Source organism: Chiloscyllium plagiosum, chromosome 20, assembly GCF_004010195.1.
Source record: "Chiloscyllium plagiosum isolate BGI_BamShark_2017 chromosome 20, ASM401019v2, whole genome shotgun sequence".
NCBI classification, from domain to species: Eukaryota; Metazoa; Chordata; class Chondrichthyes; order Orectolobiformes; family Hemiscylliidae; genus Chiloscyllium; species Chiloscyllium plagiosum.
The window spans coordinates 10,873,425-10,900,461 of NC_057729.1; the positions used below are offsets into that span (position 1 = coordinate 10,873,425).

The 27,037-nt window shown below is 40.6% G+C and overlaps 1 protein-coding gene across 3 annotated transcripts in view; it reads left to right on the forward strand.

Moving 5' to 3' along the window:
- Positions 1-2,117: 2,117 nt before the first annotated feature.
- The window catches only part of LOC122560020 (pleckstrin homology domain-containing family G member 4B-like), a 177,331-nt gene continuing 152,411 nt past the window's right edge, over positions 2,118-27,037 (forward strand). For 2 of the 3 annotated variants that reach the window (XM_043710177.1, XM_043710178.1), the window contains exon 1: positions 2,118-2,984. In XM_043710177.1, the coding sequence (XP_043566112.1) occupies positions 2,982-2,984 (3 nt within the window). In that variant the 5' untranslated portion in view covers positions 2,118-2,981. The remainder of the gene's footprint in view (positions 2,985-27,037) is intronic. The other variant, XM_043710179.1, reaches the window with a different exon arrangement.

Sequence of the window (27,037 nt, forward strand, 5' to 3'; positions counted from 1 at the left end):
GGAAATCAGTTATTCGCTTCAGGATTTCTCATCTCTGACATGATGTTATAGACACAGAATTTATTTGGCTAGCCCAGTTCAGTTTCTGGTAAGCCACAGGATGTTGATAGTGAGGATTCAGTGATAGTATTACCATTGCATGACAAGGGGTGATGTTTAGATTCTCTTGTGTTGGTCATTTCCTGGCACTCTGGTGGCGTAAGTATTACTTGCCACTTTTGAAGCTATAACTCTGAGAAGGCAGATACTCAGTCAGCAACTCACCCTTCATATACATGTGCACACTACATAAGCTCTGAGCAGCTAGCTCAGACCCAGATCCGATAATGACAAAGAATTACTTGAGTTCCAATGCTTATCTCTGCCAGCCAGGGCTTCCTGATTAGCTCAGGTTAACAACCCCAAGCAAGGAGTGTGTAGTCACCTGGCCCTGGTTCCAATCACTCCATCCCTCCCCCTACTAAGTCCGGGTTGTAGACATGCTCTTTTTCTTGTAGCTTTTCCTGGGACATTTTCACCCCACATCTGGTTCCTCTGACACTGAATCAGACCCAGGCAGTGTGTACCTGACCATAGCTTGTCTCTCAGACCCAGAGTGTCTCGGGAGAGTATCCTCCTCTTCTTTAGCCGTTAATGATATTGAAGCGGCATCCATCTTGGAGATTTCTAGTCTGAGGTGGAAGTACTATATTTTCTGACATGTTTTCTTTTTCAGAGGTACCAGGAATGTTTTGCTCCTGCCCTGTTTGTGAGGTAGCAGCTTTCAGGTGATCCACATGTTTGTTCAGGACAGTGTCACCCACCCAAACTTTGTATGTCATGGGATCTGACCTTGTGCTGACCTTGCCTCAGGTCATTTCCATGGTTTCGACACTAAACTTCATCCCCTGAAGTAAACTGTCTCTCTCACTTACGGGAAGCATGTGGCTCACATTGGTGGTCCTGCTGCTGTGTCAACCCTCAACAGGTCCGAGAATATTAGGTTTAACTTGGTGTGGAATTTTCTCCCATTAGTAATTCCACTGGAGCTATCCCTATAGTTGCGTGAGGGGTGGTCCAATAATCAAACAGGAACTGTGAGACAGTTTGGTATCTAGTGAAGCTGTAGACTGATTCTTCAGGATTTGGACTGTACTTTCCGCCAGACCATTGGACGATGAGTGGTATGGAGTTGTCATTCAACTTTAGGAATTACTTGAGTTCCAATGATATCCCATTGTCCACAACCAATGCTCCTGGGAGTCCATGTATCAAGGACAGGTAGACAATAATTCCTGGCCCAGCCAGCGATGCCAAAATTCCATGAACAATTGAAAAAAAAGAGGGAGTGACTTTCAAAAGTCCCTCCCTTCCCACTGCTTAGTTCTTTGATCAGGCCCTCAGTGCTTTAGAATGAGGGCTCCCCTCTCCTCCCTCTCTGATCTCTTTTTGGCCTCCTTCCTGGTGAGACCTTCACCCTCTGCTGGATAAAGACCAGTAATCATAGGGGGAGGTTATTAAATCAGCCAATCTAATGGCTTCAAGTGTAACACAACCAATGAGTATCCCTGCTTCAGACATAAAGTGGGCACCGATATCGAGGTGGTGAGGTTACCATTCACCCAGCTGATTAAATGCTCACCAATCAAATGTACTATCAGGGAAGGGCATTAAAGACCAACCATTACATCTGCAATATTGGAATTAACTAGCCTTGTGTTAGTACATCCCACAATTAAATCATTTCAGGGTAAATTTTCCTTGACACTATATGAGTTCAGACTACATACGAAAAGTCCTGGTTGGAAAGTGCAGCTATAATAATTGCAACTCTCAAACCTTATCACAAGTGGATTTCAACAGGTTACTCACACCTTGTGGCGTTAGTGGATTTGCACTGCTTATTCAGCGTGGTGTGTGTTTGCAGTTTCATCCTGGAACTGTCACAGTGTAGCACAGAGTTTTTCACTTCCTCACACTAATGACACCTCCGCACAGAAACGTAGATAGCAAAAGCCCATTAAAATTCTTGAAATCAAGTTCTTTCGAGAGTGCATTTCACAAGATCGAGATATATCTTCGCACATGAAGGCTGTTCCCTGGCACAGACAGCTGGAGGAGGGGTTATGTGTTTACTGAGTGGAAAGAGACGCCTTGGACTGTACATTAGCAAAGTGATCTCTAGTAGCTTCAGACAGATCTGCCGGTTCAGGCAGCTCTAAACATAGTGCTGGATATTCCAGAATTAACTGGGGCTGTATTCAGCTGTGGGGCACAAAGATAGAGCCAGCCGTGTTCTGTGAAAGGGGCTTTGTGTTTGGCCAAGCTGTAAACCTATTTACAATGTGGGGGGAGAGAATTTAGCACGTTTTAGACTCTGTGAGCACTATAAAGCTCTCTGAGAGCAGCAGAGGCTCTCGTTCGATGACAAGTGCAAATATTAGTTGCAAGGTGAAAATGTCCTGTCAATAAAGTGATAAAAATGAGCTTGTACGTAATAGAATAAGGTAACTAACTGCATGGGAGAACTTTCGCGGAACCGTTCGTATTTGGAAACCTTTTAAGAACTGTGATCAATTCTAACTGGTACTTCAGTGGAAGAATGCAATTTAAAAAAAAACTGGTCAACAGACTTGAAGTTTCGGGAATTTCTGAAGAAGGATTTCTCTTCCCAGACCTCCTCCATTCCCTCCCCTTTTTTTTTAAATCAGAGCACTTATCCACTGAAGGAGTCACATTCATGCATTGCTTCTCCCACTGCTAATCACTTTTCTGAGTTCAACAGAGTTCTGAATTCATCGGGTCTTGCTACATTCTCCGAGTCTGCCGCTTTGGAGAGACCTAACAGTGAGTGCAGTTGAATGCAGAACTTTGATCGTTATGAGTGGGGAGTGTTGACCCTTAGCACAGGCATGTTCTTCAGAATACAGATGGTGGGGGCGGATCATACATCCTGAAACGATGCTGTTATTCGATGGGATGTCGGCTATACTCTGAGGAAGATGGTAAAGCTCTTTTTTTTTCATCCCCCATCCAGTTTCGAAATGTTGACTTTGAGAAGTTTGTTGCTGGATATTCACCGTATCATACTATCGAGAACTTCATGTGAAATTTCTAAACTTAAAAAAATGCAGTATTTCAAAAATTAATGCATTAAGAAACATTCTTTGGAACATTATTCAGTATTGGAATAGTGCAGGAAAGAATTTTCTTGGTATTTTGTGCAAGAAAACTGTTTACTAAGTTTTGATTGATTACAGATGTTAAGTGTATTTTTATCTCCTGAAGCTAGACTCAAAGATTATCTTTGCTAATTGTAGAAATAACAGGCGTAAGTGATACGTATGTCTGTTTATGCTAGGTGTATTTTATAAATAATATTGGCAATCATTAAATTTCATGACTAATAGAGAGTTCATATTTCTTTCATATTTGTGTTGTTATTTTGAATATCCTACTCGAACAATAAATAGGCATTAACAAATTCATCTTTGGGAATCTCTATGCATTGAGGGCATGTGTGACACAGGCACAAATCAAAGCTGGTTATTGTCACTGACTGAGAGAAGGTTACTTTCAGTGTTATAGCTTGTAAGATGTTGTCTGATGGATATGATACAATTAGCAGAATTAATGGGAACCTGAGTGTGGGAAGATTGCAAGGGAAAGTGTTAGTCTTGTCTGGAACATAAATGTTTTTCCTTCAATAAGAGGAATGTGGTCATCACTTCCAAGACCATCATCTGTCACCCACTCCTTATTGCCCTTGAGATGCTGACAGGGAGCTGCTTTCCTGAATTGCTGCAGCCCATGTTCTGTAGAAACACCCACTCCTGGACTTTGACCCAACAACAGTGAAGGAATGGCAATACATTTCCAATTCAAAGTTATTGTCTGAGGGATTCTTAAGGAAAAAAAAGACCGAAACATGTTAGAAAGTGAAGTAGTCCAATCTGAAACTAGGGTCATAAATATTAACAAAGGCAACAACAAAGGTCGGAAGGGTGTATTGACTGCATAAGACTGCTTAACTTGATTAAAAGGTGTGACAGTAGATAGGCAGTGGTTAATATTTAAAGAAAAAGGCATGGGTTCAAGCAGGAAATGTAGCTTAATCAAACAAAATAAGCAAAACTATAAAAACAAATTTAGCAAACTGAGGATAATATTATATTCAAAAAGGGATCTATAAAGTTGCTAGAAAAAGTAACTAACTCTTTAGAATTTTGAAAACAAAGACCAGTGGGTCTGAGGGTACAAATATGAGTGTGAGATTAAACTTGAAGGAACACAAAAGTGGACTGTAAGAGCTGAGAAAGTATGTAAGAAAAAGGTCTATCATGACAAATGTAGGTCAGTTGCCGTCTGAAATGGCATAATTGATAATGGAGAACAAGGAAATGGCAATGCAATTAAACAGCTACTTTTGTTCTGTCTTCACAGAAGAAGACACAACAACTTCTTAGAATTCGAGGGAAGCAATAATATTTGAGCATGGCAGAATTGAAAGAAGTTAGTATTAGTAAACAAAAAAGTGCTGGAGAAATTAATGGGATTGATAACGGATCAAGAAGTAGGCAATAATAATTTATATCATGAAATAGTGGCTGTTGCTTCTGAAGTTCTGGCAAATTGGAGGGTGTATACCATGTAAACAAAAATAAGAACAGAGAGAAAGCAGCAAGTTACATATCAGTGAGCCTACCATCAATAGATGGGAAAGTGCTGAAGTCTAATATAAAGAATATATGATAAGAGAACACTTAGAAATTACCAAGGGAGTTACATAAATTCAACATGAATTAATGAAAGGGAAAATGTGTTTAACAGAACTTTGTTGAAGCTTTTTTGAGAATGTATTCAGCAGAACAGGTGAGGGAGAATAGTGGATGTGGTGTGTTTGGATTTTCAGAAAGCCTTTAATAAAGTCCCACATAAGAGCTTATTGTGCAAGACCAAAGCACATGGAATTGGTGGTAATAAATTGGCAGGGTTGAGAACTGGTTCGCAGGCAGCAAATTGAAAGGAATAGATGGGTCATTTGCAGAGTGGAGGTGTATCACAGGGATCAGTGCTTCATTCTCAGCTCTTCAACTAGCAACAATTTGGATTAGGGAATCAAGATAAATATTTTCATATTTCCACAAAACTAGGTAGGAATGTGAATGGGAAGAAGATTAAGAGACTTAAGGGTAATTTGGACAAATTAAGTCAGTAGGTAAATACATGGCACATGCAGTATAACGTGGATAAATGTAACATTGTCAACTTCAGTCAAAATTGAAATGGCAGAGTATTATTTAAACAGTGATAGATTGGGAAATGTTGGTTTACAAAGGGATCAAGGGTGCTCTTATACTCTAATCATTGAAAGCGAGCATGCAGGGGCAGCTGGCAGTTAGGAAGCTAAATGGTGTGTCGGCCTTCCTTGTAAGGTGGTTTGAGTAAAGGATGAAAGAACTCTAATTGGAGTTTCACAAAGCTTTGGTGAGACTTCTCTATGAGTATTGTGTGCAGTTTTGGTCTCCTTATCAAAGAAAACATGTACATCCATAAAGAAAATACAGTGAAGGTTCATCATCCTGATTACTGAGATGGCAGGTTTGTTGTATGAGATTAGGTCGACTGGGCCTGTATTCACTGGAGTGTAAAAGAAAGAGAAGGGATCCCATTGAAATATATGACATTCTGACAGGTCTGGGCAGACTGGATGCAGGAATAATGTTTCCCCTGGCCAGGGATGAAGAAATCAGGATATACTGTCTGCCATTTTGGCATATATTCAGGGGTGTCAAACCTTTAAATTCTCCACTGCAGAAGGCTGGGAAGACCCAAATTGTGAATGTATTGAAGGAAAAATACAGCTCTGCAAGCTAAAGCTGTCAGGGCATATAGGGAGAGAACAGTCAAGGCATATAGGGAGAGAACAGTCAAGGCATATAGGGAGGGAAGAGTTTTTGAGATAAAAGGATCAGTCGTGATCATGCTGATGGCACAGCCAATTCTGTTGATCAAACGGCCTACTTCAGTTTTTAATTCCTGTGTTTCTATGTGTGTGGCCTGGAGGGGCACTTGCATGCAGTGGTGTGTCCATGCAACTGCTGTCCTTGACCTTTCAGTTGGTAGAGTCAAAGCTTTGGAAAGTGCTGTCAAAAGAACCCTGGCGAATTGTCACTGCTGGAGGTGGAGAAAAGGGATGCTTTAGGTGGTGATTAGGGTACAAAAATTCAAGCAGAATATTTTGTCTAGATGGCGTAGAGCTTCTTCAGTTGTTGCAGTCACATTCATTGAGGCAGATGGAGAATTCCATCATACTCCCTCAACTTTCTCTTCTGGATAATGGATTGGTTTAGGGCAGTCACCTGAGAATTTTTGGATGGGATACTCACCTGAGAATTTCCAGCCCCTGATCTGATCTGTTATATTTGTGGTTGCTCTGCTTAAATGTCTGGTCAATGGTAACTCTCAGCATATTGATAATGGGGAATTCAGTGATGATACTATCATTGAATATCATGACATATTGGAGCTATACTACTCTTGTGTTAGTCATTGCTTGGGTTTTTGAGTTCAGTGGCAAGTCACCTGGATTGGGTGACGTTAGTGATAAAAATGGTCTTTGTGATGGCAAAGATTTTGGGGTTGAGTTTTTCTAAACTTCTGTTTCACCCACCAGTGACACTGAAAGCAGGCATTAAGTTCATGTAGATGATGGTACCCTAGGCATTGTGTTTCTGGTTGCAATCAATTAAGCGGGCTGTTTTCTCACAATAGAGACATTGAGATTCCACAAATAAAAAAAATGCATACAAAACTCATTTTAAGGACCAAAGAGTCTCTTTAGTCATTATTATGAACAAAGTTTCCTGTTAAAATCCCAATTACACTTTAATTAACAACGTTTAATTTGTTCAAAGGTTTTTACAATGAGGCTATGGTGTATAAATAGAAGTTTATTTCAATTCAAGTGACTTCTAAAGATTTCCATCTGTGGGGACTTCCACAGCATCCCCTGTGGCAAAGCAGGAAATCATAGATGGCAATCTCTGAATTTTTTTGTGTAGTTTTGTTGAAGTGGATTCCAGAAATTGCTGACTTTTTTTGTTGCCATGGCACCTGTAAAGAATTCTTTGTCTCTGACCATTTTCTCCAGAAGGTAAATATTGTTAAATTACTCAAGCACCTTAATATGTGTTTTCAGGTTATTGATTGGGGAATGTTTTCTCCGCCTTTTATTTTTTCTAAATGCCTTTATTGAATTTCCTCCTTTCCTTCTCTGCTCTAAAATGAAGAAACTCATCTCCTTCAGTCCATCCTCAGAACTGTAATCCGATAACCATTCTCCTGCAACTTTGATGGAAGGGGCTTTTCAGTACTGCACCAAGGTACACAACTTTGGGATTGGTATTTGTAGTTTCTTCAAAGATCAGTCACTGATGCAGTGGGGTTTTTTTGGAAAAGTTTGTCATGTTTAGCAAAAAGCTAAAATAATTTAAAAAAAACAACCAGCATACTTAGTCTCCTAATATACTCCAGGAATTGACAATGCTAATAAATTTCCAAATTAGTCAATCGAATTGCAAGCTATTTCTCCTGCATTCTAAATTAAGATGATTGTTTGAAATTTGGCATTCTTGCTTAAGTCCTGATGAGCAGAAGACAAAAACCTTTAGAAACATGTCTCTCTTTTCAGTAATATTTAAGTTCTGATGAATTCATTAAGAACTGAATAATGGGCCTAGTTTACTGAAGAAGCCTGAAAAGGGCTTATGCCCGAAACGTCGATTCTCCTGTTCCCTGGATGCTGCCTGACCTGCTGCGCTTTTCCAGCAACACATTTTCAGCTCTGATCTCCAGCATCTGCAGACCTCACTTCTCCTCCTAGTTTACTGGATCTTCTCCAAATAATCTTGTTCTGTCAAGAAAAAAAGGTCATACTTCACTTCGTTTCTGTAATGTTGCTAAAAACAGACACAAAGTTGTAGGTTTTCCACTTGCACTGATCAAGATTGTGATGCAAGAAGCCAAACTTAGAAAAGTAGCACCAATTTAAACAGCATGAGGAGAAGGCTATGTTTGGTTGGATTATGGTTAGCATGGAGATGCAACAAGAGCTATCAACTGTCAATCTTTATCAGCAGATTAACCTCCGATCTGTCAGACCATAGAATCATAGAGTACCGACAGTGTGGAAACAGGCCATTTGGACCAACAAGTCCACACCAACTCTCTGAAGAGCAACCCACCCAGACCCATCCCCCTAACCTATAACTCTGCATTTCCCATGACTAATGTGTCTAACATACACATCTCTGAACACTATAGGCAATTTAGCATGGCCAATCCACTCAACTTGCACATCTTTAGACTGTGGGAGGAAACCAGAGCGCCTGGCAAAAACCCACACAGACACGGGGAGAACGTGCAAACTCCACATCGACAGTCGCCCAAGGTTGGAATCGAAACTGGGTCCCTGGTGCTGTGAGGCAGCAGTGCTAGCCACTGTGCACAGTGCTGCCGATCTTCTCTGGTCAAGGCATTGCCATGGCAAATCTGATAGGGATTAGCAATCTACTTAAAAAGTGCAATATGTGCATAAACTCCTTTCACCTATAGAGAACAGGAGAGTAATTGTGAATATGTATAACTTTGAGTGCAAACATGAAACCCGCTGCATGGCTGACAAATAATAATCTTAAATTGGGTTCTGCCTTAGTGCAGTCTGGATTATTTAGTAAATGCTGTCCAATAGCGGAATTACATTAAGTGCCTGACACTGTTCTGAGACTTTCAAGAATGGGTTGGTTGGATCACTGCTCGCTGTGCACAGTTAAAAAGATATGTTGTTTGTTATGGTCTGCCAATACTTCAGACACACAGCCTATGTACCTGGCATCACCCTAAAACACATATACCCTATTACTCATTTATGTGGTCAGGACAGTGTCTTTTTGGCTTGATGGCAGCTTCCTGTTAGTAGAGAAAGCCACTTGAGTGTTTGCTGCAAAGTAGCAACATCAGATGGCTAGCTTCACCAATTCTTAAGACACTTACTCTTCCCATGGCATCCTAAGTTAGCCTGGACAGGTTTCAGGGCCAGGAGTGTAGCTATCAGCCTTTTCATGACTTTTTTGTGATATACAAACAGTGTTGAATGGATCAAGATAGCTGTTATTGCATAGGATAGGTCTAATTAGGCCTATCACAGAATCAAGCTTACACAGTGAACAAATGGATATTCATATTCTCATATACATGAGATTGTAAAAAAATGGTGTTCTTATGCCACATGGAACTGTAGGAATCTCAGTGCACTCAGGAAAAGTAGTTTATGGTAGACCAGAGTAGAGAACCTGTTGGCAAACTTCATAACTAACCAATGAAAGAGAGCTTATTTGATTGTTACATTTCGGTAGTATATTTGAGCACAGGATATAGTTTATTATAGTGCGTACAGAACTTGTTTAATTCAGCTGCAGAGCGAAATATTGCAAATGTTTTATGCACATATTAGAAGCAGACAAGGGGTAGGAGGTTAGTGGTCACTACTTCAAAGACACTTCTCATGGTTACCAACAAAAATGTTAGCTAGTGGGATTCCCATGGCAACACCAGCTATTTGTGGCATCATTAAACTGAACTCCATTGAGTGAGTTGTTAAAGTTATAAGTTCTGTGAGTTTTAAGAAATACACCAGAAAACAATTTATGATTATTAAACAGGTTTGCAGTACATTTCACTTGTGTATGCTGAATGTTACATGTATTTACACTCACAGGACCCTGTTCTACAAGAAGGTAAAAGATGTTTGTGCATGCATTGCACCTTTACATCGCAGAGAGGGTTATAGGGATAGCCAATTGCTGCAACATCCCCTACCTGTCCACTCTGAGGTTAACCAGCTTACTAAGATTTACAGTTAACAGTTCTAGCTGCATCTCCTTGCCAGCCATTGTCCAAGCAGTCACTCCCCTCTTCTCATGCTGGATAAATTGAGGTTCCATTTCAAATTTAGATTTCTTACATCCCAGTCCTGATCAGTATAGGATGAAAAGTTTTAAATTTGTGTCTTTTAGCAATTGTATGTTTTGTACTATCAAGCAATTATATCCATAATATCTCTTTTAGTCAGTCTTTTGCATGTTTACTAAATTAATTCTTACAGTATTTTATTCATTTTTGCAGAATAGACATTACAGACTGTATTTATTATGTGCACACAAAAAACCCACAAATTACCATGGGTACTGGAAATCTGAAATAAGGACAGAAAACTGGAAAATTAGGGATGTTAAAATAGATTTCAATTCATGCAGTGGCAAGAAAAGTGGAGAAGGGATAAAGAATAAAAGTGAGAGATTGTGAGAGTGGACAGTCCAAAAGTGTAAATGACAAAATAAATGATTGTGCAGTTAAAGGCAAAAAGAGATTGGTAATGGTAAAAAAAATGGATCAAATGAAGCTGATAGGAGGGTCACTGGCAGGAGCTGCTATTGACAAAAGTGGAAGCAATGGTTATGCTTCGAAATGGTTGACCTCAGTGTTGAGTCCAGAGAATTGAAAAATACCCTCTTGAAGCAGGAGCTGGTATTTCTTGAGCTGGGGTTTCATTAGAAATGTGCAGGAATTGGAACACAGAAATGGAACAGAGAATTAAGATGATAAGTGATTGAAAAATTACAAATTGCTTGATAGAGTAGTGATATTCTCGCACCTGTTGTAGCACTTATCTCCCTGTTATAGATGAAGGGCTTTTGCCTGGAACATCAGCTCTCCTGCTCCTCGGATGCTGCCTGACTTTCTGTGCTTTTCCAGCACCACTCTAATCTAAACTCTGATTTCCAGCATCTGCAGTACCCACTTCTGCCATTTATTGTCCATTTCTGGTTTCCTTTGAGAAGTTAACGATGGACTTGAATGAATCGTTGGTGTCCAAGCGGTATTGATAGAATCGCAATGCTGTTGGGCCAGGTAATCAAGGATTCTGCTTCTTTAGACAGTCAGTGCCAGTTTGCAATGTTAAATAACTCAAGAGTGCTTGAACTCCTCTGTGGCCTGCAACACTCATACTCTTTCTTATTTTGGTCAATTCCTTTGCAAGCGGTGTTGGCTGTATCTTGTTGCTAACCAACTGTCTTTGGATCTGGAGCACTGTCACTTCTTGAGGTTCTTTTCTCATAATTCCTTTTGTGTGGAAGTGATGCTGCCACCTATTGTTGGTATTTGCTATAAACAGTGTGTTGCTGATGATCTAAATTGTTGAGTTATGCTGCTGCTTAGTCACACTGTCTGCACAGACACGGGCAGTTACAATAATCCAGATTATGGGATTGCTGTTGGATTAAGTGTAATCACAAACCAGATTCACACTTTAAATCAGTGGTAATACATACACAAGCTCAGAATTTCTCAGAGTAAGACGGCTTATCATCCAACTTTATTTATAAATTCAGGAACAGTTTAAGTATTCAAAACATTTGACTGATTCTAAAATTGCGACTTAAATAATTTGTAACACCGGAGTCTCCACTAGAATGCTCTCTTGGAACAAAATAGTTCAAATACTACAGCAATAACTTTAGAATATTTATTGTAGGACATTCAAAACAGTAAAATGCTCCTGCATGGGTTGGTTATCAAACAAGTTTGACATTGAGCCAAACGAAAGAGATATGAGGGCCAATAACTGAAAACTCAAAGAGTTAGGATTTGAGGATCATCTCAAGGGAACAAAGTAAAGTGGAGTGACATAGAAGTTTATGGAAGTAATTTCAGAGCTCAGATTTCAGGCAACCAAAGAGACCAATGCCAAAGCAATTGCAATCAGGGATGCACAAGAGGCCAAAATTGGAGGAGTGTGGATAACGCAGAAAGCTGTAGGCATGGAGGCGAGGGAGATATGGAGGAACAAAGCAATGGATGGGTTTGAGAACTTGGATGAGGAGAACCTACAACCAACATGGCATTAAACAAAGATCTGGTTTATAGCTGACATGGTAAATGCCAACAGCCTGGCTTCTCCCACCTTAGGATAACTAAATGTCTTCAGCCATATCTCCAGGATATGTGCATGTGTTAAATATAAATTAACCTCTGAAGGTAGTTTCTTTTGACGGGAAACAAAGAGTAGAAATAATCAGGTCTTTTTCTGAGTGGCAGCCAATGATAACTGGGGTACCACAGGGATAAGTGTTTGGATCCCAACACTCACAGTATATACCAATGAGTTAGATGCAGAAACCTAATGTCATATCTCAGAGTTTGCAGGTCACACAAAGTTGGTTGGGAGTGTGTTGTGAGGAGGATGCAGAGAAGCTTCAGTGTGATTTAGACAAATTAAGTAAGTGGACAAATACCCGGCAGATGCAGTGTAATGTGAATACATATGAGGCTGTCCACGTTGGTAGAGAAGAAACAGGCAGGTAGATTATTATTTGTGTAGCAATAAATTGGGGAAAGATGTGGTGCAATGAGTGCATGATATCTTTGTACACCAGCCACTGAAAATAAACATACAGGTCCATCAGATTGTGAAAAAGGCAAATAGTATGTTGGCTTTCATATTAAGAGGATTCAAGTACAGGAGTAGGGATGTTTCACTAAAAATGTACAGGACATTGATAAAATCACACCTGGAATATGTGTGCAATTTTGGTCTCCTTGTCTGAGGAAGGATGTTCCAGATATGGAGGGAGTGCAATGAAGATCTACCAGACTGATCCTGGGATGATAGAACTGACATACGGGGAAAGACTGGATCAGTTAGGACTCTATTCGTGGAATTTAGAAGATTGAGAGGAATCATACAGAAAGATAAAAAAAACATTCTAACCGATTGGACACGGTAGATGCAGGAAGGATGTTCTTGATGATCAGAGAGTCCAGACCAATGATCAGAGTCTAAGGAGAAGTGATAGGCCTTTTATGACAGAGGTGAGAAGAACTTTCTTTACCCCAAATTCTGATCAGCCTGTGGATTCCTCAGCCACAGGAAACTGTTGAGGCCAAAACATTGAAGACTTTGAAGAAAGACGTAGTTCTTAGGACGAAATGGTTCAAAGGATATGGAGAGGAAGTGGGAATAGGGTACTGAGCCATCACCATATTGAATGCTGGAACAGGTTCAAAAGGGCTGAGCGGCCCACTGCTGCTCTCATATTCAATGTTCTTGAGCATACAATAGAGGAATAACTTGCTTTTTTTATGCTAGAAATGGTTGAATATTTATTCCGGGGTTGAGGGGAACTTGCAGGCAGTGGTGTTTACGTGTATCTGCTGCCTTTATCCAGTCTAGATTTCCAGCTCAGAAGGTGCTGTCGAAGGAGGCTTTGTGATCTGTTTCTAGTGCATCTTGCAGAGCATCCACACTACTGCCACTGGACATCAGTGGTGAAGGGAGTGAATGTTGAAGGATATGGTTGTGATGCCAGTTAAGTGGATCCTGGATGATATAAGATTTTATGAGTGTTATTAGAGCTGTACTCATCCAAGCAAATGGAGAGTATTCCAACACATTCCTGGTTTGTACCTTGCAGATGGCTGGTAGGTCTTGAGTTGTCACATGGTGACTTACTTGTTCTATGCTCTGACTTACTGTTGTAGCCATTGTAGTCCTGTTGCTCACGCAGTTCCATTTCTGTTTAATGGTAACCCCTACAGTTTGAGACTTCTTGACACTTATCACAGGTCTGGATATTGCTAAGTGGTTTATGCATCATCTCCTCCCAATCTTCTCCAGAGTTAACTCTCCCAACCTGACCCTCTCACTGAAGGATCCCTGAAGCCAGCCTCAAAGAATAGGTATTCTAGGACAATATCTGCAGGGGTGACTCAACTCCTCAGAGGGGTGCCCCTGTAATCCAAAAGAAGTACACTGAAAATAGACCTGCTCTTACCTGGTCCAGTCTCCACACTCAGGGCTCCAGACACCAGGGACTTCAAGATCCCATTTATGTGGAGCCAGCCGGTCACATCAACAGTCAGCTGCCTCTGGGAACTGCACGTGTGTGCCCAATCCCAAGTTCATTCCCATGGAAATGAGAGAGGCTTTACCGGGTTTGGACTTGCAATTCCAGCTGTCTTCTGGCAATTTTTGACATAGTGGGGACTCTCTTTGATCTGGTGAATACCAGGGTCCATGTGTCAAAGTGGTAGTGACTTCTGGTCAGGTAGCATCCGAGGAGAGTCGACATTTTGATCATAAACTCTTCAGAGCACCAGGGGGCCAAGTTCGATTCCAGCCTCGGGCAACTGTCTGTGTGGAGTTTGCACATTCTCCCTGTGTCTGCGTGTGTTTCCTCCGGGTGCTCCGGTTTCCTCCTACAGTCCAAAGATGTGCAGGTCAGGTGAATTGGTTGTGCTAAATTGCCCATAGGTACACCAGTCAGAGGGAAATGGGTCTGGGTGGGTTATTCTTCGGAGGGTCGGTGTAGGGAATCTTATCTAATCTAATCAGGAATGTAGGATGAAGGGCTGATGCTTAATACATGGACTCTCATGCTCCTTGGATGCTGCCTGACCTGCTGTGCTTTTCCAGTGCCACACTTTTTGACTCTGGTCTCCAGCATCTACAGTCCTCACTTTCTCCTGGTAGTGACTTCTGCTGAGGGATAGGTTAGGTGTTTTTTTCATGTAATTACCTTCTTCTTAACTCATTATCTACTCTTGCATGGGGAAAATGCCAAGTTTTATGGGAAAGAAGTCCTGAAGCCCGTCAGAATGTTATGAGCTTCATCAGCTGGGCACTGTATTTACCAGAGACCTGAATAGCATCACTGCAAACCAGGAACTTCACTCGGTATTTGCTATTCATCTCACCCAGCTCGGAATACAGCAGAGTCCAGGCAGAAAGTGGTGCCACACTTCAGCAATGCCTCCTGAAGGTTGCCCCTGATGGTTATCCAGGAGAGAAGGGAAATTTCAATTCCCTATGTATGCCTCCTGAAGGTTGCCCCTGATGGTTATCCAGGAGAGAAGGGAAATTTCAATTCCCTATCTTGACTGACAAAAGCAGTCTGGACAGACGTGGCTTGTGGAGGTCAGCACCTGTGAATATATTAGGTGAACTTGGTTCCAGTGCCACTAGAGAATGGAAGATCTGCTGTGCTCTGCTTTGTGATCAGACTTGCACCAAAGTTTGCACAAAAGAAGCCCCTTCCTTCTGAAGGGATCAAGCCACTAAAAACATTTGTACTCATTGGAGCTTGGAAGATGATGTCCACTCTTTGGATTTGTGAATATACCTTTTCCTGTTTTTGCCTAACAAGATTGTAACCTTGAAAATACATCCCTTGGTTTGAGGTGCAATGATAATTCGTGGCATTCTCAAGAACGCAGAAGTGCTTGCCAAGAAACAACCCACCTGAAAGGTTCAGGGAACCCGATTGCAAAACTTCAATCTATTGTTGGGAATTTTTACCTCCTCTCCAATTAAATTGCCCCACCCATGTTTGCAAAAGTTCAGGGCAATCCTAGAAAGGAGATACAGGAATCATTGATTGCTTAGCCACTTAACAGCCACTTAATCAGTTTTGAAATACAGTCATCTGTGAGTCTAAAATTAGGATGAAGTTCCGATAAGCAATATGTTGGTTTTTGAATTGGTTGGAAGGGGCCAAGTGACCAAGTCTGCTATTTTGAAAGGCGAATTAAAACATATTTGTTGAAGAGAATAACATCCACATTGGAATAGCAACCAAGGAATGCCATATAAATGTTAAACATCACACAACACCAGGTTATAATCCAACAAGTTAATTTGGAAGCATTAGCTTTCTGAGCACTGCTCCTTCGTCAGGTGGATGTGGGCTATACGATAGTAAGACATTGAATTTATAGCAAAAATTTACAGTGTGATGTAAGTGAAATTATATGTTGAAAAACACCTGGATTGTTTGTTAAGTCTCTCATCCTTTAAAAAGAACATGTTGGTTTCAGTTCTTTCCCATGTAAATCGCAGAACTTTTTTAAAGTTACATTCTCAAGTGAACTTTAAATGGAGGCTTGGGACTCCCGAGCCTCAAACTCGGCACCGCCCTCTGGACTTGTCCATCACTGTCTCCCTCACTTTCATCCACCTATCACATTCCCAGCTAATTTCCCCCCCACCCCCACCCCCATTTATCTCTCAGCCCCGACCCACAAGCCTCATTCCTGATGAAGGGCTTATGCCCGAAACGTCGGTTCTCCTGCTCCTCGGATGCTGCCTGACCTGCTGTGCTTTTCCAACACCACACTCTTGACTCTTCCAATTCCAGTCTACTTCATCTTTTTGCTATTCATTGCTCCACTAGTTCTAACCATGCCTTCACCTACCTATGCCATAAGTTCTGGGATCCCATTTCCCATAAATCTTTTCACACCTCTACTTCTCTTTCCTCATTTAAGACACTTCTTCTAAACCTACTCATGGGCCAAGTTTTTGATCATCTGATCTATTGTGTACTAATGTGCCTCAGTGTAAAGTTTAATTTGATAGCACTTCTGTAACACAGCTTGGGATACTTTCGTCCATTATATGAAAGCTATTGTTAGTCTTCTGCCACAGTTAAAAAAGGAAGATTCCTCCGTCGTGTTTCCTTAATATTCATCAGGTTATTATCAATTTTTATGTTTCAGTTTCACAAGTGTACAGATATACATACAGGACAATGATTAATAGTTTGGGTAAAAAATGGGGACATGGGGCAGGAAACATTTTCCCATGAGCTGAGAATGGTAACCTCAAGATAGTTATTTGTTCAGGGAATGGCTGATAACCACAGATAAGCATATAGTGGCTAACATTGTAGCAACTAGGTTATGGATTTTTCTCAATGGAGTCATACTTTGTGCAGAGAACAGAGTGAGTTTGTGGACATTACACGCTAGTCCTTGAATTAGTGTTTGTTTGAAGGATTGAACTTCCCTGTGCTGCATTTAGTTGCTGAGGTCCATGACCTCGTTCTGAGATTTAGGTGTTGGGAACTGATTTGGTTATCTCCCTTCCCCTCAATAAAAAAAAACGATTGAAATAATTATTTTGAAGTCATGGTGGCATTTTGAAATGGCATTTCTGTTCACTTGGGTGTCAAAAAGGTCTAATTCCTGGAAAACCCAAGTTAACTGCCAGGAAAACATTTGTGTTCGAAAAGAAAATCAAATGTAGTGCAAGTATATCATTTCTATATTTAATTTTCATTTTTAATAATCACAGAGGACTGAGCCAACAATGGTGTTCCATAGCCCCATAGAATGTGGACTTCAGTCAGTGCAAAGGAAGACCTCCCTTTTATTTTTCATCTTTTCACATAATCTGGGTGTCTCACAGTGCTTCATAATCAGTTAATTTTGCCTGCACATCAAAGATAATTATTAAGCAGGCAACAATGGCAACCTAGCAGCAGAAAATTGATTCATTTGATTTTGGAAGTATTGGTTCAGGAATGCTTTATGGTCTGTGGTCTTGGAGTGTATTGTCCTTTTGTTTTGAATATTGCCAGGTGATTTTTTTTTCATATCATGCCTTATTTGAAAGATGGCATTTCCAGCAATACAGGAAATCTCAGTTTTACACCAAAAACTAACTCATCTTAATTTTCAATTTGGGTTTGAACTTGCAACTATTGAACCTAATTGTACATTTGCTGCATGTCAGTGTGGCATCCCACACTCTTATAGCATTCTTCCAATGTAACCCTCGGACCTGATCATTCCTTTGTAATTATAGTTGTTAGTGTTATTAATCCGTGAGTTAACACATATATTATGTCTTGAAATTGTTCATAATCATAACAAATAGACAATGAGGAATGTTTCTGCAAACCATATTGTGACAGTAAATATAATGATGGCTTTGGGAAAGCACAAAGTTTGTATCAAGAAGTATTGTGAATCAAGTCCTTTGTGTTTCCAATGTTTTCAGCTGATCAGGATAAACATTAGAACATTATTGCCTAACATACATTGCTGGCTAGCCATGGGTGTGGTTCATCATTAATTATGGTAGAAAACACCCGAGCTCCTGTGAAACATTAGAAGTAAATATACTTCAAAAATGTGTATGTTTACTGAACAAACATCCAGCAGCATTTACTACTCAAGGATATAAAATACCCACCATGATTGCAAAACCCTCAATCTTTGCCTATAACTTTACTATTTTACCAATTCACAAAAGCATATGCAGGATAACATGATCGGCGGTGGTGCCTGATCTTCTGTTTTCTTTTATATTTTTAATCATCCTGTTAAGATGTGCAATGACGCAGCCCTGGAGCAAGTGAGACTTGAGTCCAAGCCTCCTGGTCCAGAAGCAGCAGCACTACCACTACATCACTGGAGCACCCTCCTTTATTATCTTTCACTTTAAAGTTTCTTTATTTAACCTATTTTTCTAATCAACCTGTTCATCCTTAATTTTTATGATTCTGAATTTCAGTTAGTTATACGTGGATTCCAAATGAGCAACATGTCCCTCATGCCTGAAACATTCGACAACACTGCATTTGCGTTAGATGCATTTGTGCAACAGTTTAAGCAACATTAATGTATCAGGAATGGCAACATTGGACACATTCTGTAATGCTTCTAAGGTGATTTCAGTGAATGACTTCTAATCAGCAAACCTGATTTTCCAGTGAGTCTCATCTTTTCAAATTTATATGGTCCAAAATCATACACAACAACCAATGGATGAAGATTCTGATTAAAACAAGGTCAAGATAATTTTTTTATTTAGAAACATTTTGGCAGTCAGCACTCAAAAACAACAAAGAACAGGGCTGTTCATGGTTTCTGCTCATTCCCTAAAAGACAGTTAAAATTCCTTTTTGTCTTCCGTGTCTCTACATTTAATTGAAGATTAGAGTCTAATTTGTGATGCAAGTGAAACCTGAAGTGCTGGATACTCTTGCCTGGATTGTCACCAGGCCAGGATTATTTGGCAGGCCCTTAAAATGGTAGGTGGGTCAATTTCCTGTTCCAGGCTTTCTGACTTTTGGGAGTGATTTTTAAGGAAACGGCCTGCTTTGGGTTGTGATCCCACACCCAGCCCTCCCAACCTGGTCAGCTTCACTGTAAAGACTTTCAAGGAATCAGGCCAGCTTCTTAAAGAGTTGTGTGTCCCGGAACCTTGGGTCTTATGAAGCGTAGTCTGCATGAGGGAATCTTTTGAAAGATGAATTCAAAAGATATTCTTCATGCCCCTTCAGGCAAAGTCATGCATCTTCACCCACGTCTTATGGCCCTTCATGGTCATGTGCCAAGCTACACCCATTCAAACAAAACCCGATGACTCCTCATTTCCCAACACCAAGCTATGGCACGATCCAATCCCTAAAGTCCCTCTTGACCCGCACCAAGCTTTGTTTCTCCCTTACTTACATCCTGTGGCCCCTTGGGCCCTATGTTAGACACTTTTATACCGATTCATGCAATGTACATTGTATATAAGCAAGAAACACTGTAGCGACAGTAGGATTTGTAAAAAGAGTGCTTTGACAAATAATCATTCATTAATAATTTTCCACTTTCTTTTTCACTATAGCAAAATAAGGGTATCAATTATCCAGACCTGTTAAATAATCAATAACTGAAACTGCGAGTACTTGCAACCTTTTAATCTTGACGAAGTAAACAGTGTACAATTGACAGCAGACATAAGTCAGCAAACAAGCAAGATCATAGGTCTATGTGTGTGTGGGGTGAGCACTGGAGGCCCTTTCTTCAGTTTTAGGGTGCAATCCAACAGCATTGATGTAGGCATTTCAAACATCCTGCATCTGCACCTGGGATATTGTGGCTGCCTCCCATTTGTTTTCTGAATCAGCTGGTTCAACTGCACCCTACACCTGTGCCATCACCGTAAAACAAAACTGTCCTTGCAGGCATTTTATTCCGAAGTGGGCGGACCAACCTGAGGAATTTTCTGACTTCTGGCATCTTTCTCAAGGATGTAAATCCTCTGAACCTTATTAAGTCATGTCAGGATTAATCCATTATTGCATGTTTTTTTGAATTACTGAATTCAGGAGCCAACTCAGTTTAAATAATGCATTAGGTAGACATTTCTAATGTCTCTCTGGTTGGCAAAACTTTGTAACAATCATACCTAAAACTCTGGATATCTAAAAGCAATGCATGTGCAATGCTTTGCATTGGCAGAAAGCAGTTTTCAGTTTGAGACTTGCTGACCAGTCAGATTGTAGGATCCTGATAGGCTGACATAGAGAGCCAGCCAATTTCCTTTTCACATCCTCAACATTATTTCATTTTTAAACCTTTTCCTCGGCTATCTTGATCCTATAATGTTTCAGCATTTGTAGTATCCCGTCAAATCTCATTTCTGTCAATTATATCTCAATGTTGTCAATATCGTCAAAATCTCAATATTGTTGTCTCGTTGGAACCCAAACAGCAGGTATTCCTGACTTCTCGTTCCAGTATTAATGTTAGGTTTTCAATTCAACTTTTAATCTTTAAATGATGTCTACACTTCTATTCCATCTGGCATTGCTGCAGCTGACTTTGTTTTTTTTGAATTATTTGACTAGTATTCCTGGTATCCTTTTCTCTTCTGTTCTTTCTGTCTGCGAAGTTACTGATGTTTTTCCAGCTGGCCTGGAAGCTGGTTTTATTTTCCAACTTTCTCCTGTCATATCTAATACTGCACCTTGATCCAATCATTCTGCTATTTGATTGCATCAGCATAATTTTTCTTATCAGGCCTGGAAAGCAATGAAGTATTGTTTAAGCAGCCTAAAACAAAATAAGTGCCTATATTAAGATAAGCATAAGGAAATTCTGTACTAAAGTGTCCACCAGTGCATTATCTGAAGATATTTTGACCCGAGGCATATTTGTAAGCATGATACAAACAAGGCAACGCTTTCTCAGCTTGTATCCTCAGTACATTCATTGTTAGTATCTGAATGTGTTCAAATGTTGTGTCAACGGCTTTCTTGTCTATTACTCCTAATCCCTCAGCAAAATAGTCTTTTGTAACTTCAATGATTCAGCAACAATTCAAAGCATTTAAAAAGTCATTAACATATTGCAACTTTGTGTGCCATTTCACAGAAATGATATTTAGGAGACAGCTAATCAAAATGTTCAGTCAAAGAAATAGGTTTGAAAGATGGGGTGCTGGGTGCAGTGCATGGGAATGGGTACATATAAAGGAAGTCAGGAATGGACAAGAAGACAATTAAAAATAATGCAGTGTTCTCTGAGGTTTGTATGGCTGAATGCTGTGAAGTGATCGCCAACAATGAGGCACGGCAGAAATCTCAAACGTAAGATGCTGTCAGACCGGGTCTCCTTGAAGATCAAAAAACACATGGCTGATGTGTGACTGTGACTTGATAAGAATTAATCCTGAAATCTTCAGCATTCCAAATTAGATACAATTCCTGCTCTGCACTTAGATGGAGAGATGCAAATCCAAAGTAAATTTGTGCTTCGAAAGAATAAACGCAGTGAGTTGTTGGAGGCAATCAGCATCTTCCTGGTCCTTATGAACTTCAATCAGCATTGAGGCCAAACTCTGGAAGGTGTACGAAATAGAGCAAGGGTGGCCACAAAGATAAGTAAAGACAAAGTCATGTACTAATTTGAAAACCGGGATAAGTGTTTCAAAATCAACACACTTCTGCATTAGGACCAAATGTTAGTATGAAGTGATGGGTGAATAGGACATGTTGGTGGTTAGAATATGAAGAGTTTTGAAAGATCTCAAGATTATAGGATGGAAGGGAGGATTGTTGGCGAGGTTACTGAAGAATGGAAATATCATTTGGCTTTGCTGGGCTGCCTGTGGACTCTGGTCATTTTTCACATATTAAATAGTCACAAGACTGTTATTTGTAGAAGCAGAGTGAAATCCAGTAAGGCTGGAAGGGTAAATATTCATTACCAAAACTGGCAGTTCCCACCACCCACCACCACCAGCCAACCATTCTTTTGGAGTGTTAAGGGAATTGCCTTTAATTGGTCAAAAACAAACAAAACAACTGTGGATGCTGGAAATCTGAAACAAAAACGGAAATTGCTGGAAAAATCTCAGTATGTCTGCTAGCATCTGTGGATAGAAATCAGAGTTAACGTTTTGGGTCCAGTGATCCTTCTTCAGTGTGGAACCCTGCTGCTGAGGCTGCCACCTTAACAGGGAGACATTTATTTGCAGGAGTGCCTGGGAGGGCAGAAATCACATCCCTGTGAATGTCTGGCAGCTCTCCAGTATCTGCCATGCCACCAGCAGTGGTAGCTACTGACACTAATTTACTTGGGCCATTTGCTGTGATCCCTAGAGAAACATAAGCGAGGGCAGGATGTAGGTCTTTGCAAGATGGTTGATAGTGAGTGGGATGGCGGGGGTTGGCTAATGGTGGGGGCACATACAGTCAGAGAAAAAGGTAGGGTGTACACTCAGTGGAGACACCTTACACTGATGCCAGGTCCCTTGTTCAGGCACTGAGTTCTTTGAACAAAGATCTCACTACCTGCCTCCTGTCACCCTGTACCATTTGTACGAATGGTGGTACAAGGCAAATGAAATGGGAATTAAGTGTAAGTGTGCATCAAGTGTACGAGTGCATTAATTGTATGTGGGCAATCGTATACATATGACTCAATTGGGCCTCAATTGCCAGACATGTGGTAAAGATGTGCACAGGCCTTGCCACTGCCAACTTAATTTGGAGTAGGTGGCATTGAAGAGTGGGGGGAAGGGGGGTGGTGTTGGTGAGATTGGAGCAGGCATTAAGTTCTGTCCCAAATTTGGGAAAGAAAAGCATTTGTAAAATATAAATCTGACTGTTTTGCTCTGAATTTCTTCATGCTGTCTGTTGGGAACAGGCTATCAAACAACAAATTATAAATGAAGAAGGTGGATATAACGGTATTGATCTGAACTCTTTGAAACAAAGCAGGCAGTGTATGGGCTACCAAAGACCTTTTCAGCATGAAAAGCATAACAGTTTCCAACAATCCTGTGAGGAGAATTTTTATTTACTCAGTGGATTGTTGTCTCTTGAGCTTTGCAGCGGGGTTCTCTGTGCAGTGTCAGTAATTAAAACGTTGGCCTTTTCCACTGCATTCAAAGGCACTGAACATGATCTTTGGATTCGTTTTATTCACGCAGAATGAACCCTTTCACATAGAACATCAGGCTCCCCAGGCTCATTCAAACGGGGCTTTTAGTTTATTTCCTGTTTACACTGCAGCCTATGCTTTCACAAGGGAATCCCCAAAGTCCAGTTATAGGTCCATAAGACCTTAGTTATTCTATTTTCAGCCATCCCTAAGAATAGACCATTACTTTCACTTTTTTTAAAGGTAAGATGTAATGAGAAATGAGAAGAAATCTCTCAGAAATAGTTTATTTTACAGCAAACAACGTATTCGGCACACAGGGTTATTTCAGCTGTACCCTGCAGCAAACAGTCCACAGAGTCTATTTAAAAAGACTGTCGACAAATTACACCAAAAAGCTAATGGACTAAAATCCCAATGAAAGCAAGGCAATTTCTGCAGCAAAATGCAATGGTTCAAAGATGGTTAAATAATACAAATTGATAATTTCTCCAGAAATATCGAATGAATGGACATTAGTTACCTACAAATTGTCTCTTCTAATAATGGTTGATTGCAGTAGTGATTGATAATAGAATGGATCGATACTCTCCCGTCTCACTGGAAATAGTACAGTCATTATGTGCACCCTAAAACTAGCCTTCGGTTCCTCTCTGGATACTTCAAGATGTTAAAACGATAACCTTTCCCCTTGATTTCCATGCTCTGTATCTAAAATAAAATGAGTTGGCCATTATAAAAGCGTCAACCGCCGAAAGTTCAATTTTATGCTTCACTACTTGTATATTCAAAGGTGAAGGGGTTTGTAAAATATAAGGCATAGCCTTTCCACCACCTGCCTGCCTGTCACAGTGGATTGGTAAACTGCCAATGTAGCATCCTTATTCAAACAGGAAGGAGGCAAATAAACAGGTAATTGTCGATTAGTTAGCTTGACATTCATCATGTGAAAATGTTACAGTTTATTATAAAGTATGTAATAACTAAGCATTTATAAATATAGAGTTAGCATGGTTTCATGAAGATGTAATCATGCCTGCCAAATTTATTGGAATTCTTTGAGGCAATAACAAACAGGATAGATAAAGTCCATAAGGACCCATAGTGTTAGAGATAGTAAAAAGGTAACAAGACCATGGGACTGCTCTGTCATGAGACAGAGAGACGACTGGTGGTGGTTTAACCTGAGGGCCACCACACCTCAGACAAGGGGAGAGGTTGAGAAGGAGAATCCTTCATTGTAACCACAGCTGGTGTGGAAATTGAACCCATGCATCACTCTGTGTCACAAGGCTACCATCCAGACAACCGAGCTAACTGGCCCCCCAAAAGGCTTCCTCTGACAAGATTGGATTGGAGGTAGATTGCTTGGCTAGCTAATAGAAGGTAGACAGTTGTGTTAATGGAGGAATTTTGAGATGGCAACCTGTAAGTAATGGTGTGCCACAGGGATCAGTGCTGAGGCCACAATTATTTTCAATCTGTGTTAATGTCTCAGGTGTGGGAAGTGAATGAACTATAGCCAAGTTTGCTGATATCACAAGAAGAGATGGAAAGCCAAGTAGTGAGAATGAAACTGGGGAATATAGATAAAGTGAATGGGCAAAAATTTGGCAAAGACAATTCACAGGGTGTTATGCACATTCCATGGAAAGAAAGAACAGAGGAGCTGAATATTATTTAAAGGGAGAATGACTGCAAGAAGGTGCAGGTCAGAGGAATTTGGGGGTCTTCATACATGAATCACAAAAAGTGAACATCCAAGTTCAGCAGGTAATAGGCAAGGCCATTCAAATATTAGTCTTGAAATTCAAAGCGAATGCTTATAAAGATAAGGAGATGCTGTATAAAAATAAACATACCCAAAGCACTAATTAGATTAACAACTCAAATAAACTGAGTAATTTTGGTTCTCTTTATTGAAGGAAAGATATACTACCACTGGAGGCATTCTAGAGAAGGTTCACTAGATTGATCTCAGGTACGGAGGGGTTTTCTTATGAGGAGAGGCTGAGTTGGTTGGACCTGTCCTCTGTGGAGTTTAGAAGAAAGGGAGATGGTCTCATTGAAACATAAAGTTCTTGGGTGAGATGTGGGGACTTAGTTTCCCCTTGTGGGAGAGTCTACGACCAGAGGGAACAATCTCAGAGCAAGTAGTCACCCATTTAAAACATAGATGAGGATGAATGGATTTGCTTGGAGGATAGTGAACCTGTGGAATTATTTACCACAGAAAGGCTGAGTCGTTAAGAATGTCAAAGGCTGAGGTAGACAAATCTTTAAATTGTGAGAGAATCAAGGGTTTCAGGAGTATAACAGCAAGTAAAAATCACTAATGATTGAACTTTGGAACAAAACCCTGTTTTTTGGGCAGAACTCTGGACTTCCAAAATTTTTAAAATAAATGGTACAACTGGACTTAGTTTATAGGAAATATATAAGACAACCAGGATGGCCTGCAAACAGAGATTGCTGTCTGGGACTATTGTTCAGCCTGGAATTAGAAAGTACACCTCTTCTCCAAAGGAACAATCGACTGAAACCAACAGCTTATTGAGATATTTGTATCATCGATAGTCACAGGTGAGGTGCTGGAACACTGGAGGTTGGCTAATGTGGTACCACTTTCAGAAAGGTGGTAAGGACAAGCCAGGGAACTATAGACTAGTGAGCCTGACGTCGGTGGTGGGCAAGTTGTGGGAGGGAATCCTGAAACATATGATGTACATGCATTTGGAAAGGCAAGGACTGATTAGAGATAGTCAACATGGGTTTGTGCGTGGGAAATTATGTCTCGCAAACTTGATTGAGTTTTTTGAAGAAAGTAACAAAGAGGATTGATGAGGATAGAGTGGTTGACATGATTTATATGGACTTCAGTCAGGCGTTCAGCAAGGTTCCCCATGGGAGACTGATTAGCAAGATTAGATCTCATGGAATATAGGGAGAAGTGGCCATTTGGATACAGAACTGGCTCAGAGGTAGAAGACAGAGGGTGGTGGTGGAGGGTTGTTTTTCAGACTGGAGGCCTGTGACCAATGGAGTGCCACAAGGATCGGTGCTGGGTCCGCTACTTTACATCACTTATACAAATGATTTGGATGTGAGCATGAGGTACAGTTAGTAAGTTTGCAGATGATACCAAAATTGGAGGTGTAGTGGACAGCGAAGAAGGTTACTTCAGGTTACAATGGGATCTTGATCAGCTGGGCCAATGGACTGAGAAGTGGCAGATGGAGTTTAATTTTGTTAAATGTGAGGTGCTGCATTTTGGCAAATCTTAGCAGGACTTACATAATTAATGGTAAGGTCCTAGGGAATGTTGCTGAACAAAGAATCTATGGAGTGCAAGTTCATAGTTCCTTAAAAGTAGAGTCACAGGTAGACAGGATAGTGAAGAAGGCATTTGGAATGCTTTCCTTTATTGGTCAGAGTATTGAGTATAGGAGTTGGGAGATCACGTTGCAGCTGTACAGGGCATTGGTTAGGCCACTGTTGGAATATTACGTGCATTTCTGGTCTCCTTCCAATCGGAAAGATGTTGTGAAACTTGAAAAGGTTCAGAAAAGATTTACAAGGATGTTCCCAGGGTTGGAGAAGTTGAATAGGCTGGGGCTGGTTTCCCTGGAGTGTCAGAAGCTGAAGGGGGATCTTACAGAGGTTTATAAAATCATGAGGGGAATGGATAGGATAAATAGACAAAGTCTTTTCTTTGGGGTGGGAGTGTTCAGAACTAGAGGCATAGGTTTAGGGTGAGAGGGGAAAGATATAAAAGAGACCTAAGGGGCAACCTTTTCATGCAGAGAGTGGTACATGTATGGAATGAGCTTCAAGAGGAAGTGTTGGAGGCTAGTACAATTGCAAAATTTAAAAGGCATCTGGATGGGTATATGAATAGGAAGGATTTGGAGGGATATGGTCTGGGTGCTAGCAGGTGGGACTAGATTGGGTTGGGATATTTGGTTGGCATGGACAACTTGGATAAAAG